The sequence below is a fragment of the Dendropsophus ebraccatus genome, chromosome 14 (genome assembly GCF_027789765.1).
Source record: "Dendropsophus ebraccatus isolate aDenEbr1 chromosome 14, aDenEbr1.pat, whole genome shotgun sequence".
Lineage (NCBI taxonomy): Eukaryota > Metazoa > Chordata > Amphibia > Anura > Hylidae > Dendropsophus > Dendropsophus ebraccatus.
Window position 1 is genome coordinate 4,819,557 of NC_091467.1, and position 19,644 is coordinate 4,839,200.

The 19,644-nt window shown below is 52.1% G+C and overlaps 1 protein-coding gene across 1 annotated transcript; it reads right to left on the minus strand.

Annotated features, from left to right (window-relative positions):
* Nucleotides 1-15,983: 15,983 nt before the first annotated feature.
* Nucleotides 15,984-17,782, minus strand: CEBPB (CCAAT enhancer binding protein beta). Its single transcript, XM_069953172.1, has one exon. It carries the CDS (start codon nucleotides 17,720-17,722, stop codon nucleotides 17,060-17,062), a length of 663 nt encoding a protein of 220 aa, XP_069809273.1. The 5' UTR covers nucleotides 17,723-17,782; the 3' UTR covers nucleotides 15,984-17,059.
* Nucleotides 17,783-19,644: the final 1,862 nt, after the last annotated feature.

The window sequence follows — 19,644 nt, forward strand, 5'->3', positions numbered from 1 at the left end:
CCTGCCTGTGCTGCCTCCCATTCTGTTCATCTATTCATCATTTACACAGATTCGACCTTTTCAGCACCATCTGATGTGGTAAAAGTCAATTATATAACGCGCGTTGCATCATGGTAACTAACAGGTTAAATGACTTCTGTATAGCAGCGTTCGTTATTGTGTCTTTCCAACTGTTGAGAATCTACAGCTCCCATCATGCCCTAACAACAAAAGGGAGCTTACTGCTAGTCCCCCCTGTGCCGTAAAGCGAGCTGGTGACGAATCCCAGCAGTGCTATAAAGCGAGCTGGTGATGAATCCCAGCAGTGCCATAAAGCGAGCTGGTGAAGAATTTCAGCAGTGCCATAAAGCGAGCTGGTGAAGAATCCCAGCAGTGCTATAAAGCGAGCTGGTGACGAATCCCAGCAGTGCTGTAAAGCGAGCTGGTGACGAATCTCAGCAGTGCCGTAAACCGAGCTGGTGACACATCCCGGGAGTGTCCCTTTATTATATTCAGGATAGAGATGATGGGAGTGATATACCCTGTGTGACCTGAGCTCAGGTTCTTTGCTGCCTTTCTCTCAGACTCCAGAACATACAGCCCCCCACCTCATAGAGGAATGGGGGTTAATAAAGGAATCGGCTGATCCTTCATGGTGCTGCGCGGAGATCACTCGGGACCGATCTGTTTACACTCAGGACATCTCAGCAGGGGGAGAATACAGGACACGGAACGAGGAACATCCGGCCGATGGGATGTCTGAAGAGTAGCGGCTTGGATACAACAACTTGGCAGTATGGCAAAGTCTTAGATACAGCAGTTCAGCAGAAGATAGATTCTTAGATACAGCAGTTTATCATATAGACTCTTGGATACAGCAGTTTGGCAGCACAGTCCAGGCTTAGATACAGCCGTTTGGTAGTACAGTCCAGGCTTAGATACAGAAGTTCAGCATACAGACTCTTGGATACAGCGGTTTGGTAGTACAGTTCAGGCTTGGATACAGCGGTTCAGCAGCAGGGTGTGCAGAGTGTATCGCGGACATGTATGATTACATGTATGAGTCACCGTGCTTCATCTTCAGCCTCATTGTTACCTTGTGACTGCGGATCTCACTTTCGGCCTCCGATTACCTGGAGGAGGAGGAGGAGGAGGATTCGCCTTTATTAGGCCTCTAAAAACCACCTAAACAATGCTAATAATTTCCTGGTTGCCAGATATAGAACATAAAGGCGCGCCTGTTTATTGTATCCGAGACCTGATACCTGCTGGAAAACTTCTGAGGGCGGAGACGTCGCACCTGGGTGGGGGGGAGCACAATGATGGGGGTTATTGTTCAATACTACGAGGGTCCCGGACTCTAGGGGGCTCTGTACTAATGGTCTGGCTGTCAGTGTGCCCCCTGGGTTTACACTATTGGCCCTGAATATACCGTATACTGAGAGGACTGAGCCCAGTAATGGGGGGCTGGGAGAGCATCGGGGGGCTTCCATGGCGATTCTCACTGATCATTTGCTTTCGCCCTATCCTCAGTGATCGTCAGCCCTAGTGCCCGCACAGACGGCGTTGTTTTGGCGTGGGTGTGTTGTCGTGGTTCACACAATCCCCTATTGTCTCCCGGATTGTGATGCTCCTGTATTCCCAGTAATAACAATGGGCGGCTTCATACAGCAGGATCGGGGCCTGGAGGAATCCTGGGAGGACCGGTACATGGGAGCCAAACCTCACACCTTACAGCTGTAGACGTCCTTCAGCCGTCCTCGTCTGTCAGATCCAGATCCAGACCTGGTGACTTCCGGGGGTCCTGATCTCTGGTTTTGGGGGTGCTCAGGTCTTTGCTGTATATACTCCTGTGTTCCAGTGGTGATGTCATTACTCTGATATATAGTTGTTCGCCACCCTGGGGAGCACTACACCCATCACCAGCCGCTCTATGCCAGTGTCACCGCCATAAACCGTGACTCATATGTACTAGAACATGACTAGGCACGGCCAAGACTCGCCCTGGCCCCCCCACGGTGGTCATTGAGGTTGCCCGGACCAGTTCTTCCATAACGCCAGGCAGGAGCTTATCTGTATGTGTATGAATGAAATCACTGGAGACTCTTACTCATCATCATCACACAAGACGAATACTCATCCCGTAACCATCTGCCTCAGATAACGCTGTCTATTCCGTATTACCCTCATATCCTGATCTCCAGCAACCCCCCCACAGCCGCCATTACACTGCCCCCCATGTGTCCATACAGTCGGATCAGACTGGGGCAATGGAAGGAGGCGCCGGTGTGATGGGTCACGTTACATCATGGGGACGTCCGGGCGCGTCACTTACCTGGGGGAGGGATGGAATCAGGATGCACTATGGGAAGACGACAAGATGGTGGGGCAGTGTGATGGGTCACGTTACATCATGGGGACGGACGGGCGCGTCACTTACCTGGGGGAGAGATGGAATCAGGATGCACTATGGGAAGACGACAAGATGGCGGAGCAGTGTGATGGGTCACGCTACATCATGAGGACGGCCGGGCGCGTCACTTACCTGGGGGAGAGATGGAATCGGGATGCACTATGGGAAGACGACAAGATGGCGGGGCAGTGTGATGGGTCACGTTACATCATGGGGACGGACGGGCGCGTCACTTACCTGGGGAGAGATGGAATCAGGATGCACTATGGGAAGACGACAAGATGGCGGAGCAGTGTGATGGGTCACGTTACATCATGGGGACGGACGGGCGCGTCACTTACCTGGGGGAGAGATGGAATCAGGATGCACTATGGGAAGACGACAAGATGGCGGGGCAGTGTGATGGGTCACGTTACATCATGGGGACGGCCGGACACATCACTTACCTGGGGGAGAGATGGAATCAGGATGCACTATGGGAAGACGACAAGATGGTGGGGCAGTGTGATGGGTCACGTTACATCATGAGGACGGCCGGGCACGTCACTTACCTGGGGGAGAGATGGAATCAGGATGCACTATGGGAAGAAGACAAGATGGTGGAGCAGTGTGATGGGCGATGTTCTGCTGAAGAACTTGTACGTGTTACTACATCAACCACTTAAAGCTGCAGAATGTGTCACTTGACCCGGGGTCCTGGAGCGTCCGCTGTGCCGCCAGCTGCTGCCTACAGACATTTTCCATCTTGGATCTTTGGGGTTGGATGAGGTTCAGTCTGCCCAGCGTCTCCCCGGATGCCAGGCTGGCATCACTCTCTATGGGAACAGTCAGCAGGAAGGTCATCCGGTTCTCCCGACCACCGGTCGCCTTACACTCTGCACTCCTGGGGGCTGATTCTTCCAGGAATATAGTGAATTTTTCTGTGTGTATTTCCAGTATTGTGAAATGACGGGACGTTGTGTGTGACGTCATATCGTCCACAAAGAAAGGAAAAATACTCTGGATCCACAAAGATTGGGAAATCGCCGCAGAGTTGGGAGTGACAGGGATGTTGTAATAGTCTGATTCATGGGCTGCAGACGCTGGGTGACAGATAGTAAACACCGAGCACATGCATCTCCCATAGAGACCAAGACAAGAGGTGAGCGGAGACCAGGCAGGGGAATATGGAGGGATTAACACGTGCACAGGAGCCGTCCCCCGGCCAGTGCTGACGCATATATACCGTAGAGCGGCCGGGGCTGATACATATACCATAGAGCAGCCGGGGCTGACGCATATATACTGCAGAGCAGCCGGGGCTGACGCATATATACCGTAGAGCGGCCGGGGCTGATACATATACCGTAGAGCGGCCGGGGCTGATACATATACCGTAGAGCAGCCGGGGTTGATACATATACCGTAGAGCGCCTGGGGCTGATACATATACCGTAGAGCGCCCGGGGCTGATACATATACCGTAGAGCGCCCGGGGCTGATACATATACCGTAGAGCGCCCGGGGCTGATACATATACCGTAGAGCGGCCGGGGCTGATACATATACCGTAGAGCGGCTGGGGCTGATACATATGATACATATACCGTAGAGCGGCCGGGGCTGATACATATGATACATATACCGTAGAGCGGCCGGGGCTGATACATATACCGTAGAGCGGCCGGGGCTGATACATATACCGTAGAGCGGCCGGGGCTGATACATATACCGTAGAGCGGCCGGGGCTGATACATATACCATAGAGCGGCCGGGGCTGATACATATGATACATATACCGTAGAGCGGTCGGGGCTGATATATACCATAGAGCGGCCGGGGCTGATACATATGATACATATACCGTAGAGCGGCCGGGGCTGATACATATACCGTAGAGCGGCCGGGGCTGATACATATACCGTAGAGCGGCCAGGGCTGATACATATACCATAGAGCGGCCGGGGCTGATACATATGATACATATACCGTAGAGCGGTCGGGGCTGATATATACCGTAGAGCGGCCGGGGCTGATAGACATACCGTAGAGCGGCCGGGTCTGATACACATACCGTAGAGCGGCCGTGGCTGATACATATACCGTAGAGCACCCGGGGCTGATACATATACCGTAGAGCGGCCGGGGCTGATACATATGATACATATACCGTAGAGCGGCCGGGGCTGATACATATACCGTAGAGCGGTCGGGGTTGATACATATACCGTAGAGCGGCCGGGGCTGATACATATACCATAGAGCGGCCAGGGCTGATACATATGATACATATACCGTAGAGCGGCCGGGGCTGATACATATACCGTAGAGCGGTCGGGGTTGATACATATACCGTAGAGCGGCCGGGGCTGATACATATGATACATATACCGTAGAGCGGCCGGGGCTGATACATATGATACATATACCGTAGAGCGGCCGGGGCTGATACATATACCGTAGAGCGGCCGGGGCTGATACATATACCATAGAGTGGCCGGGGCTGATACATATGATACATATACCGTAGAGCGGCCGGGGCTGATACATATACCGTAGAGCGGCCGGGGCTGATACATATGATACATATACCGTAGAGCGGCCGGGGCTGATACATATGATACATATACCGTAGAGCGGCCGGGGCTGATACATATTCCGTAGAGCGGCCGGGGCTGATACATATACCGTAGAGCGGTCGGGGCTGATACATATGATACATATACCGTAGAGCGGCCGGGGCTGATACATATACCGTAGAGCGGCCGGGGCTGATACATATACCGTACAGCGGCCGGGGCTGATACATATGATACATATACCGTAGAGCGGCCGGGGCTGATACATATACCGTAGAGCGGCCGGGGCTGATACATATACCATAGAGTGGCCGGGGCTGATACATATGATACATATACCGTAGAGCGGCCGGGGCTGATACATATGATACATATACCGTAGAGCGGCCGGGGCTGATACATATTCCGTAGAGCGGCCGGGGCTGATACATATACCGTAGAGCGGTCGGGGCTGATACATATGATACATATACCGTAGAGCGGCCGGGGCTGATACATATACCATAGAGTGGCGAGGGCTGATACATATGATACATATACCGTAGAGCGGCCGGGGCTGATACATATGATACATATACCGTAGAGCGGCCGGGGCTGATACATATACCGTAGAGCGGCCGGGGCTGATACATATACCGTAGAGCGGTCGGGGCTGATACATATGATACATATACCGTAGAGCGGCCGGGGCTGATACATATACCATAGAGTGGCGAGGGCTGATACATATGATACATATACCGTAGAGCGGCCGGGGCTGATACATATGATACATATACCGTAGAGCGGCCGGGGCTGATACATATGATACATATACCGTAGAGCGGCCGGGGCTGATACATATACCGTAGAGCGGTCGGGGCTGATACATATACTGTAGAGCGCCCGGGGCTGATACATATACCGTAGAGCGGCCGGGGCTGATACATATACCGTAGAGCGGCAGGGGCTGATACATATGATACATATACCGTAGAGCGGCCGGGGCTGATACATATACCGTAGAGCGGTCGGGGCTGATGTGATGCAATGGTAATTATTGCTTTCCTGAGTCTCTAAACAAGGGTGGGAGAGAGGGGAGAAGTTGTCTGATAATGAACAGATCTGCCCGGAGGAGGCGCGGAGCACATAGCTGTAATTACTCCATTATACAGTATAATTATCTCGGCTTCTTGGTAACGTTCGATCCCTTTTATGACCCTTCACATTACTGAATCTGATAATACCCGGGACTGAGGCCACAGTATATAGAAGCCCTGTCCAGCTGTGTCCCCGAGGACTGGCAGATCTCTGACCACCACATCCTGAGAGGAGTATGGGAGATCTGACAAGACGCAGGAGCTGCCATGGCCGCCATATTGGCTGTACAGGATATATTACCACACAGCATCCTAATACCGAGCAGCCAGGTATACAGGGCCCCATGGCATCCAAGCCAATAGCATTATACAGCAGCCAGGTCTAGTGCAGTGAAGGTCTATCTCTGCGGGGCGAGGGTAGAGTCCTCTCTCTGCATTCATCTCTATGATCATAGAGAGAACTGGGGGGTCATACAGATACAGCTGCACAGTCCTCTCCCCTCCCTGCATTCATCTCTATGATCAGAGAGAACTGTGGGGTCATACAAATACAGCTGCACAGGCCTCTCTATTCCCTCCCTGCACTCATCTCTATGATCATAGAGACAACTGTGGTCATACAGCTGCACAGTCCTCTCTATCCCCTCCCTGCACTCATCTCTATGATCATAGAGAGAACTGTGGGGTCATACAAATACAGCTGCACAGTCCTCTCTATCCCCTCCCTGCACTCAGCTGTATGATCATAGAGAGAACTGTGGGGTCATACAGATACATATGCACAGTCCTCTCTATCCCCTCCCTGCACTCATCTCTATGATCATTGAATTGTGTGGTCCTACAGTTACAGCTGCACATTCCCATGATCATAGAGATGAGTGCAGGGAGGGGATAGAGAGGTCTGTGCAGCTGTAACTGTACTGTGTGTGTGTGTATATATATATATATATATATATATATATATATATATATATATATATATATATATATATAATCTCGGTTATATCATCTGCCACCACAGGCCGAATTCCCCCCATGTGCTGGGGTCCCCTGGACCGTCGTCTTTGCGAATTATTTTCCTTAGTATAATAAGATTTGTTCACCTGTGATGGCGCCATCCTGTCTCCTCCCTGCACAACCATGAGCTCCCACACTGCCCCGCTCTCCATCAGCGCCCCCAAAAGGTCAGCCATGCCTGTGGTCAAGCACCATAGTGTGACGTGTGTGCGGCGTATACAGCGATATAATGGCAGCCGCACCACCCAGGCCCTGCAGCGCACCCACCCAGGGCTTGTCTCAACTTCCCTCTGTGTCCTTGGCAGCGGGAGCGCTCAGCAGGGAGGAGACTTCTCCTTATCACGCACCATAGACTCCTATCTGCAGTCGTAGAAGGGTATGGAGATGGCATATATGCATATATATATATATATATATATATATATATATATATATATATATACACACACACACAGGAAGTGCCCAGCAGCACAGAGGATGTCAGGAGAGGAGGGGGCTGACCTTATAGGGGAGGTCACAGTGTGATCAGGGGTCTCCCCTCCTCTATACCCTGTATACACTGTAGATATTCCTCCGGCTCGGATACACTGAGATTCCTCACATACATTTATTTAGCACAGAACCTGATAAGAGAGGAGTAAAATGCGGAGTATGTGAGGTGATACATTGTATACAAGATGTATCTCATCCCGGGCCCCCGGTACCGGGACCCCCAGGCTGGGCAGGAATGTGCAGTGTAAATGTTTATAGCATTATTCTCTGGCACCAATAGAAGTAATATATATATATATGGGCCCCTGGATAGGGAGAAGGGCCCCTCCACTTTGGGGTCTGAACCCCCAGGAGAGAACTAGAGCGAGAGATCTTATATGGTTGGGTATGGTGGGCCACCGTCACGACAGGACCCTACGTACTCCCAGTCACTGCCTGATTATTAAAGGGATTGTTTATCAATTTCTTTTTACTTTCAAACCAACTGGTGGCAGAAAGGTCCAGAGATTTGTAATTTACTTCTATTAAAAAATCTCCAGTCTTCCAGTACTCATCAGCTGCTGTATGACCTTCAGGAAGTGGTGTATTCTCTCCAGTCTGACACAGTGCTCTCTGCTGCCACCTCTGTCCATGTCAGGAACTGTCCAGAGCAGGAGAGGTTTTCTATGGGGATTTGCTGCTGCTCTGGACAGTTCCTGACATGGACAGAGGTGGCAGCAGAGAGCACTGTGTCAGACTGGAGAGAATACACCACTTCCCGCAGAACATACAGCAGCTGAAAAGTACTGGGAGGCTGGAGATAATACACCACTTCCTGCAGCACATACAGCAGCTGATAAGTACTTAAAGACTGGAGAGAATACACCACTTGCTGCAGGGCATACAGCAGCTGATAAGTACTGGAAGACTGAAGATTTTTTAAATAGATGTAAATTACAAATCTCTGGCACCAGTTGATTTGAAAGAAAAAAGAAATTGGTAAACAATCGGTGTAACCCCCTCACTGCTGCCTGCCTATAGATTAGAATGAATATAACGCAGCTGACAAGGTCCCCGTACACATAGTGCGCCAATCCCATCCGGGTGCAGCGGTCACACCTGGGCCCCAGGATCTAATGCCGCGCTGGTGCATATAATATTAGCACAACCAGACAGACGGATCATCCCCCACCGACCCCCCACATCCAGCACAGTCACTGAGATTACACGACTGTTCATCCTGAGCCTCCTGCTTCACAAACAAAAAGCCAGAAGTGCAGTAAAGACTGAGAGGAGTCTGTGGATGGCAATATGGCGGTGATTTGCCCCCATCACATACATGAGGTTACTTTGTAGAGCAGGGTGGTCGTATCTGTAGCATCTGACGGTCAGCAGGAGGGGCGTCTCATCCTCCATACATTCCTGACATAGTGAGTGAAAGTGGTGGATGAAGTGCGGCTCCCCATCCTGAGACGTGAGGAAGAAGACAGGCAGCTGCCTCCAGAGCTGAAATCACACACCGGTCATAGGACGGGGAAAGGAGGATCTGTGTGCTGGGGTCAGATTGGGTGTTGTCATCCCCCTGATGATGATAGTGTAAAACACATGGGGGGGGGGGCGTTATGCAGTATATATTGCTCTATATGGCGGTATGCTGCAGTATCTGTATATTCCTCTATATGGCGGTATGCTGTAGTATCTGTATATTCCTCTATATGGCGGTATGCTGTAGTATCTATATTCCTCTATATGGCGGTATGCTGTATCATCTGTATATTCCTCCATATGGCGGTATGCTGTATCATCTGTATATTCCTCTATATGGGGGTATGCTGTATCATCTGTATATTCCTCTATATGGCGGTATGCTGTAGTATCTGTATATATTGCTCTATATGGCGGTATGCTGTAGTATCTGTATATATTGCTCTATATGGCGGTATGCTGTAGTATCTGTATATATTGCTCTATATGGCGGTATGCTGCAGTATCTGTATATTCCTCTATATGGCGGTATGCTGTAGTATCTGTATATTCCTCTATATGGCGGTATGCTGTAGTATCTGTATATTCCTCTGTATGGTGGTATGCTGTAGTATCTGTATATTCCTCTATATGGAGTTATGCTGCAGTATCTGTATATATTGCTCTATATGGCGGTATGCTGCAGTATCTGTATATCCCTCTATATGGCGGTATGCTGTAGTATCTGTATATTCCTCTATATGGAGTTATGCTGCAGTATCTGTATATATTGCGGTATGCTGTAGTATCTGTATATTCCTCTATATGGCGGTATGCTGTAGTATCTGTATATTCCTCTATATGGCGGTATGCTGTAGTATCTGTATATTCCTCTATATGGCGGTATGCTGTAGTATCTGTATATTCCTCTATATGGCGGTATGCTGCAGTATCTGTATATTCCTCTATATGGCGGTATGCTGCAGTATCTGTATATTCCTCTATATGGGGGTATGCTGTAGTATCTGTATATTCCTCTATATGGGGGTATGCTGTAGTATCTGTATATTCCTCTATATGGGGGTATGCTGTAGTATCTGTATATTCCTCTATATGGGGGTATGCTGTAGTATCTGTATATTCCTCTATATGGCGGTATGCTGTATCATCTGTATATTCCTCTATATGGGGGTATGCTGTAGTATCTGTATATATCAGGGTGGATAAAAATCAATGATTTTTTTAAAAAAATCAAAAAAATCGGATTTTTTTGATTTAAATCGGATTTTTTTGATTTAAATCGGATTTTTTTCAATAAACTGCTTTTTGAGGAAAATATTTTACCATCCAAAGGTTCTTCCATCATGAGATAAAGCTGAGTTGTTTAACTCAGTAGAATAAAGGCTGTATATGTTCTCAAATGTTACAACATGAACAGAGTTGAGAAAAAGACCTTAATCCTATTGTTCTACAAACCTATGAATACAGAATCATCCCCTTCAGTACCAAGTCCAAGAAGTTAGACAATATGTTTCTAATTGTTTGGACTTTTTTTTTTTTTTTTTTGTTTAGCCAAATTAGTTAACATGGATGTTTGTTTAAGCAAATAACGTATGCTGTAATGTTGTTATTGTTTCAGTTGAATAAATCCATTTAAATTGTTATTAAGTTCAGGATTATTTTTCTCCTTCCTAAGTACAACAGAACAGTGGTGTCCAAATATGAATGATTAACCCATTAAACTGGGGAGAAAAAAGTAATATAAAAAGTGATTCTAAAAATCTTCATCTACTTGCATGTTAAAGTAGCAAGAACTAGTTTAGGTAGAAACTTTGATTTAAATCACTAATTTAAATCAAGCCTTCCTGACTAGTGATTTAAATCGTGATTTAAATCGTGATTTAAATCAGTTTGATTTAAAACAAATCCACCCTGGTATATATTGCTCTATATGGCGGTATGCTGTAGTATCTGTATATTCCTCTATATGGGGGTATGCTGTATCATCTGTATATTGCTCTATATGGCGGTATGCTGCAGTATCTGTATATTCCTCTATATGGCGGTATGCTGTAGTATCTGTATATTCCTCTATATGGCGGTATGCTGCAGTATCTGTATATTCCTCTATATGGGGGTATGCTGTAGTATCTGTATATATTTCTCTATATGGCGGTATGCTGCAGTATCTGTATATTCCTCTATATGGCGGTATGCTGCAGTATCTGTATATTCCTCTATATGGCGGTATGCTGCAGTATCTGTATATTCCTCTATATGGCGGTATGCTGCAGTATCTGTATATTCCTCTATATGGCGGTATGCTGCAGTATCTGTATATTCCTCTATATGGCGGTATGCTGCAGTAACATACAGATTTATACTTCTGTTTTGTAGATACTGTGCAGGGGTGAGTCCGGACAACAGCCTGGTGATCAGCTGTGATGACATCATACACTGAGTATAGTGACCTCGTATCCCGACCTATGATGCAATGTGTCCTGTGAGCTGCACAGACGACACCTGATGGGACCCCCTTATGAGAACAGCAGCGGGGTCCGGTTCCTGGGGGCCCCATCTGCCTGGGATGTGGTATGTGTATATGCTCCCCTATACACTCGGACCCCCTCCTGTATCCTCTGCGCTGCTTACAGGTAATGGGTCAGGTGCTCAGCCAGGACGCCCGCTGTCTAGTAACGGCCCCCATGGTGTCGGATATGTTCAGCAGACACTTCTGCACTGGCTGAGACGGCAGGAGATGGGGAACCTCAGCTCCTCCAGCTAATGCAAAACTACAACTCCCATCATACCTGGGCAGTCAAAGCGAAGCTGGAGGCCCAAAGGTTCCCCATCTCTGATCTATGGCCTATAGCTGTGTCCATGTTTTCCAGGACTCACTAGGGCAGCATCCACCTTCTCCGGCCACTAGTACTGAAATGGTGACTGGTCGGACTCTAGCATGTACTCATTGTGCAGCTCTCCCCCCCATCCCCATGATCATACAGGAGGAGGATCAGTGGTCCCACCACGTATAGGGCGGTGGTCTGTATATTATGCTGGAACGCTTTGGTTTCCTGTACGCCACCATATACCAGCGGGATGTACAGCACAGCACAGTACAGTGTAAACTTATTCCCACGTCCTGTATGTTACAGAGGCGGCTACGGATGGGGAAGCTCCATTACAGGGCCGCCTCCTCAATAAACCGGACGTGGGAATAAGCCCTGAGGCCGTGTCATCCAACTCCCATCATACCCTGGAGAGACCATACTGGGCATCCACAGCCTCGAGGCGCCTCCATTACAGAGGAGATTTGACGTCTGTCTGGTACCAGCAGTTGTTAAAGGAGTTCTCCAGCGCTGCAAAAACACAGCCGCTTTCTCCCACAGACAGCACCGCTCGTCTCCAGTCTGGCTGCAAGTTCTATGAATCTGTAACAAGTGAATGGAGCTTAAAGGGGTAGTTGACTAAACAAAATTTTTCTTACAAATCAAATGGTCCCAGAGATATGTAGATTACTTCGACATAAAAATCTCCAGTTTACCAATACTTAACAGCTGCTGTATGTCCTGCAGGAAGTGGTGTATTCTCTCCAGTCTGACACAGTGCTCTCTGCTGCCACCTCTGTCCATGTCAGGAACTGTCCAGAGTAGCAGCAAATCCCCATAGACAACTTTTCCTGCTCTGGACAGTTCCTGACATGGACAAAGGTGGCAGTAGAGAGCACTGTGTCAGACTGGAGAGAATAAACTTCCTGCAGGACATACAGCAGCTGATAAGTACTGCAAGTCTGGAGATTTTTTTTTATAGAAGTTACAAATCTCTGGCACTTTCTGGCCGCAGTGACTTTGAAAGAACATTTTTACCGGTGAACAATCATTTCATTGCAAACTGCACCTGACTGGAGACAAGAGCGGTGCTGTGTGTGGAGGAAAGTGGCCATGTGTTAGTAGCACTGGATAATCCCTTTAATTCTGGGGATGATCTGTCAGTATTATACATGGTAACAACATAGGGAATGAAGCTGCAGGAACTCACAATGCTATCAAATCCCAGAGGAAGTCACCAGTGTAACCGCCGGCACGGAGCGTCCGCCGCCATAGAGCTGCCGGCATGGAGCGTCCGCCGCCATAGAGCTGCCGGCACGGAGCGTCCGCCGCCATAGAGCTGCCGGCACGGAGAGTCCACCACCAGCTCCGAATCCCTGCAACCTGAAGTGATGAAGGGAAGGAGCTCGGTAAACATCACGTCAGCGCACAAGTGCTGTGCAAATATTGACTATGGCAGAGGCCTCTCCGGTGTGAGGACCGACACACTGTGACGAAGCATCTCCGGTATTAGGATTATATAGGGTGATAACTTTAGGAGAATAAACAGTGTCAGGTAAGTATGGATGTGCTGACCTGCTGGTGCAGTGCGCTGTCAGGTAAGTATGGATGTGCTGACCTGCTGGTGCTGTGCGCTGTCAGGTAAGTATGGATGTGCTGACCTGCTGGTGCTGTGCGCTGTCAGGTAAGTATGGATGTGCTGACCTGCTGGTGCTGTGCGCTGTCAGGTAAGTATGGATGTGCTGACCTGCTGGTGCTGTGCGCTGTCAGGTAAGTATGGATGTGCTGACCTGCTGGTGCTGTGCGCTGTCAGGTAAGTATGGATGTGCTGACCTGCTGGTGCTGTGCGCTGTCAGGTAAGTATGGATGTGCTGACCTGCTGGTGCTGTGCGCTGTCAGGTAAGTATGGATGTGCTGACCTGCTGGTGCTGTGCGCTGTCAGGTAAGTATGGATGTGCTGACCTGCTGGTGCTGTGCGCTGTCAGGTAAGTATGGATGTGCTGACCTGCTGGTGCTGTGCGCTGTCAGGTAAGTATGGATGTGCTGACCTGCTGGTGCTGTGCGCTGTCAGGTAAGTATGGATGTGCTGACCTGCTGGTGCTGTGCGCTGTCAGGTAAGTATGGATGTGCTGACCTGCTGGTGCTGTGCGCTGTCAGGTTAGTATGGATGTGCTGACCTGCTGGTGCTGTGCGCTGTCAGGTAAGTATGGATGTGCTGACCTGCTGGTGCTGTGCGCTGTCAGGTTAGTATGGATGTGCTGACCTGCTGGTGCTGTGCGCTGTCAGGTTAGTATGGATGTGCTGACCTGCTGGTCCTGTGCGCTGTCAGGTTAGTATGGATGTGCTGACCTGCTGGTGCTGTGCGCTGTCAGGTTAGTATGGATGTGCTGACCTGCTGGTGCTGTGCGCTGTCAGGTAAGTATGGATGTGCTGACCTGCTGGTGCCCTGCGCTGTCAGGTAAGTATGGATGTGCTGTGCGCTGTCAGGTAAGTATGGATGTGCTGACCTGCTGGTGCTGTGCGCTGTCAGGTAAGTATGGATGTGCTGACCTGCTGGTGCTGTGCGCTGTCAGGTAAGTATGGATGTGCTGACCTGCTGGTGCTGTGCGCTGTCAGCGGAGATGGGCAGCGGCTGCCGCAGCACCGTCATCCTAAGCAGCAGGATCGGTAATAGACAGATGAGAGGTCGCGTCAGGTCCGCGGAGGTTACGGAAACCAATATACAGCACTCAGTCAGCAAACGTGGTATAAAGTACAGTTTATAGATCTCCTGAAACGACGTGTCTCAGGGCATCCACCACAAGCCGGTATCAGGGTAACATAAGATGTCTCTCTTAGGGTCCATTTACACAGAAAATTATCTGACAGATTATCTGCCAAAGATTTGAAGCCAAAGCCAGGAATGGATTTGAAAAGAGGAGAAATCTCAGGCTTTCCTTTATGACATGATCTCTGATTATAGTCTGTTCCTGGCTTTAGCTTCAAATCTTTGGCAGATAATCTTTCTGTGTAAATGGACCCTTACAGGGGGGGATGCCCTGAAACGCGGGGTTTCTTGAGACCAATAAACTAACTGTATACCTAGTTCCGTGGACCTGACACAGACTTCTCATCCACTATTAAGACTGACACACTGGGACCAGGCCTCTCCGGTGCGAGGACTGATACACCACTGTGAAGGGGCCACTCCGGTCCGAGGACTGACACACTGGGACGAGGCCTCTCCGGCGCGAGGACTGACACACTGGAACGAGGCCTCTCCGGCGCGAGGACTGACACACTGGAACGAGGCCTCTCCGGCGCAAGGACTGACACACTGGGACGAGGCCTCTCCGGCGCGAGGACTGACACACTAGGAGGAGGCCTCTCCGGCGCGAGGACTTACACACTAGGAGGAGGCCTCTCCGGTGCGAGGACTGACACACTGGGACGAGGCCTCTCCGGCGCGAGGACTGACACACTGGGACGAGGCCTCTCCGGCGCGAGGACTGACACACTGGGACGAGGCCTCTCCGGCGCGAGGACTGACACACTGGGACGAGGCCTCTCCGGCGCGAGGACTGACACACTGGGACGAGGCCTCTCCGGCGCGAGGACTGACACACTGGGACGAGGCCTCTCCGGTGCGAGGACCCTCTGCGGCCATCACAGCTAGAACAGACAACACATCCACTGTGTGTGACCTCCGCCATAATGCCAGGTTATAGGGCAGACCAGTGTTCTCCAACCTGTAGCCTCTCCAGCTGCTAAAAAACTACAACTCCCATCATACCCCAGACTAGTGACCTTTCTAGCTGTTGCACTATAACTCCCATCATGCCCTGTGTACAGACTAGTGAGCTCTCCAGCTGCTATACAACTCCCATCATACCCAGAGTGTAAAGATTAGTGTGATCTTTTTCAGCTGTTGCACTACAACTCCCATCATGCCCTGACATGGTTTGGCCACAGGTTGGAGGACACATGAAGTTCTGCCAATTTCTTACAGACGTAGTATCAGTTCTTCCCCCGGTCCCAGCTCTCCACTGCTGTCGCTGGTCACATGACCTTGGTGCCCTGACACTGTAGCTGTGAGGTGACAGCAGGCAGAAAGCTGCAGGACCTTAGAGGGGATGCTGGGGGTCGTCCTCCTCCCCCGGGGGCTGCTGGGTGTGAACGAGAACAGAGGCTGGGGTACAATATATAACTTTTTATTCCGGCATTGGATGCAAAATATAAGAAATTCACAAAATCTAAAAAAGTCTCTGTAAGAAATCTCTGTAGAAAAGTCCGGGCTTGCAGCAGATTGCGTCACTGTCCGCCCGCTCAGGGGCAACTATTGCATCATCTGCCCCCTGGAGGGGCAACTATTGCGTCACAAATCCAATAATATTATTAATAATATAATAACAATCAGTGAGAAGGTGCAGAGTGCAAAGATCAGCGGCCGACTGCGACTACCTGCCCGCCAGGTGCAGCGCCTACATTCTACCTGCTCCAGGGGGCCCCGGATAAGTGCACAATCCATGGGGGGAAGCAGTCTGTAAGTGCCCGGTCTATGGGGGGCCCGCAGTCTGTCAGTGTCCATGGGGGGGCCCCAGATAAGTGCACAATCCATGGGGGGCCCGCAGTCTGTAAGTGTTTATGGGGGGCCCCGCTGTAAGTGCCCGGTCCATGGGGGGGCCCTGCTGTAAGCGCCCGGTCCATGGGGGGGCCCCGCTGTAAGTGCCCGGTCCATGGGGGGGCCCTGCTGTAAGTGCCCGGTCCATGGGGGGGCCCGCAGTGTGTAAGTGTCTATGGGGGGCCCTGCTGTAAGTGCCCGGTCCATGGGGGGGCCCCGCTGTAAGCGCCCGGTCCATGGGGGGGCCCCGCTGTAAGCGCCCGGTCCATGGTGGGGGGCCCCGCTGTAAGCGCCCAGTCCATTGGGGGGCCCCGCTGTAAGCACCCGGTCCATGGTGGGGCCCCGCAGTGTGTAAGTGCCCATAGGGGGCCCCGCTGTAAGCGCCCGGTCCATGGGGGGGGCCCCGCAGTGTGTAAGTGTCCATAGGGGGCCCCGCTGTAAGTGCCCGGTCCATGGGGGCCCCGGTCTCTCTAGCACCTCCCCGTGGCCTCCGGCGGCAGCTGCTTGAAGAAATTCCGCAGGGTGTAAGTGTACGGTCCATGGGGGGGGGCCCCGCAGTGTGTAAGTGTCCATGGGGGGCCCCGCTGTAAGCGCCCGGTCCATGGGGGGGCCCCGCAGTGTGTAATTGTCTATGGGGGCCCCCGGTCTCTCTAGCACCTCCCCGTGGCCTCGGGCGGCAGCTGCTTGAAGAGGTTCCGCAGGGTCCCCAGCTCCCGGCTCAGCTGCTCCACCCGCTTCTGCAGCCGCTCGTTTTCCGCCGTCAGCTCGAGCACCTTGTGCTGCGTCTCCATGTTGCGGATTTTCGCCTTGTCGCGGCTTTTCCGCACGGCGATGTTGTTGCGCTCCCGCCGCTGCTTGTACTCGTCGCTGTGCTTGTCCAGCTGCTTCTTGTGCTTTCCGCCGGTGCCGGGGTGTGAGGAGCGGGGCGCCGGGCTCGGGGTCCCCGGGGGGCTGCACGAGGACGCGCTGCTCAGGTTGCCGCTGCTCCCGGACGGGACGGCATGGAAGGCGAGGAAGGAGCGCATGGCGGGGGGGTCGTCCTTGCCCGGGGGGTCCCGGTAGGTGTCCAGCGGGTGCAGCTCGGCTTTGGGCTCCCCGGGGTAGCGGTAGTGAGCGGCCCCCAGCTCGCACAGCAGCTCCCCGCACTCCGCCTCCAGGTACGGGCTGAAGTCTATGGCGCGCTCGTGCTCGGGCAGGGGCCCCCGGCGCTGCGCTTTGGCCCCCGGGCTCTCGTCGTAGTAGAAGTTGGCCGCATCCATGACTCTAATGGCCGCGCATCCCGGCGGGTCCCAGGGTGGCAGCAGGCGGTGCATCAGGCGGCAGGACGGCTGCTCCTCTCCCCGGCTGCTCGGGTCTGAGCGAGCGGCCGCCCGGAGCCGCCTTTATAGCTGACGTCCGGGAGTGTTAGCGGCCGGTTACCTGGCAACGTGACGTCACCGCCCAGCCGGCTGCAGAGGGAGGAAACCGCGGGGACACCACTACTGTCACTGCTCCTCCTCCTCCCGGGGGGCTGTGCTGCTACTACTACTCCTATCACCACTACTATTACTGCTCCTCCTCCTCCCGGGGGGCTGTGCTGCTGCTACTACTCCTATCACTGCTCCTCCTCCTCCCGGGGAGCTGTGCTGCTACTACTACTCCTATCACTGCTCCTCCTCCTGGGGGGCAGTGCTGCTACTACTACTCCTATCACTGCTCCTCCTCCTGGGGGGCTGTGCTGCTACTACTACTCCTATCAATGCTCCTCCTCCTCCTGGGGGGCTGTGCTGTTACTACTACTACTATCACTGCTCCTCCTCCTGGGGGGCAGTGCTGCTACTACTCCTATCACTGCTCCTCCTCCTCCCGGGGAGCTGTGCTGCTACTACTACTCCTATCACCACTACTATTACTGCTCCTCCTCCTCCCGGGGGGCTGTGCTGCTACTACTACTCCTATCACTGCTCCTCCTCCTCCCGGGGGGCTGTGCTGCTACTACTACTCCTATCACCACTACTATTACTGCTCCTCCTCCTCCCGGGGGGCTGTGCTGCTACTACTACTCCTATCACTGCTCCTCCTCCCGGGGAGCTGTGCTGCTACTACTACTCCTATCACTGCTCCTCCTCCTGGGGGGCTGTGCTGCTACTACTACTCCTATCACTGCTCCTCCTCCTGGGGGGCTGTGCTGCTACTACTACTCCTATCACTGCTCCTCCTCCCGGGGGGCTGTGCTGCTACTACTACTCCTATCACTGCTCCTCCTCCTGGGGGGCTGTGCTGCTACTACTACTCCTATCACTGCTCCTCCTCCTGGGGGGCTGTGCTGCTACTACTACTCCTATCACTGCTCCTCCTCCTCCTGGGGGGCTGTGCTGTTACTACTACTACTATCACTGCTCCTCCTCCTGGGGGGCAGTGCTGCTACTACTACTACTCCTATTACTGCTCCTCCTCCTCCTGGGGGGCAGTGCTGCTACTACTACTCCTATCACTGCTCCTCCTCCTCCCAGGGGGCTGTGCTGCTACTACTACTCCTATCACTGCTCCTCCTCCTGGGGGGCTGTGCTGCTACTACTACTCCTATCACTGCTCCTCCTCCTGGGGGGCAGTGCTGCTACTACTACTCCTATCACTGCTCCTCCTCCTGGGGGGGCTGTGCTGCTACTACTACTCCTATCACTGCTCCTCCTCCTCCCGGGGGGCTGTGCTGCTACTACTACTCCTATCACTGCTCCTCCTCCTCCTCCTGGGGGGCAGTGCTGCTACTACTCCTATCACTGCTCCTCCTCCTCCCGGGGGGCTGTGCTGCTACTACTCCTATCACTGCTCCTCCTCCTCCTGGGGGGCTGTGCTGCTACTACTCCTATCACTGCTCCTCCTCCTCCTGGGGGGCTGTGCTGCTACTACTACTCCTATCACCACTACTATCACTGCTCCTCCTCCTCCCGGGGGGGCTGTGCTGCTACTACTACTCCTATCACTGCTCCTCTTCCTGGGGGGCAGTGCTGCTATTACTCCTATCACTGCTCCTCCTCCTCCCGGGGGGCTGTGCTACTACTACTCATATCACTGCTCCTCCTCCTCCCGGGGGGCTGTGCTACTACTACTACTCCTATCACTGCTCCTCCTCCTGGGGGGCAGTGCTGCTACTACTCCTATCACTGCTCCTCCTCCTGGGGGGCAGTGCTGCTACTACTCATATCACTGCTCCTCCTCCTCCCGGGGGGCTGTGCTACTACTACTACTCCTATCA

Bases quoted from the DNA above. Each gene is read 5' to 3' on its own strand.
- CEBPB (XM_069953172.1), bottom strand. From the start codon at position 17,722: ATGCACCGCCTGCTGCCACCCTGGGACCCGCCGGGATGCGCGGCCATT.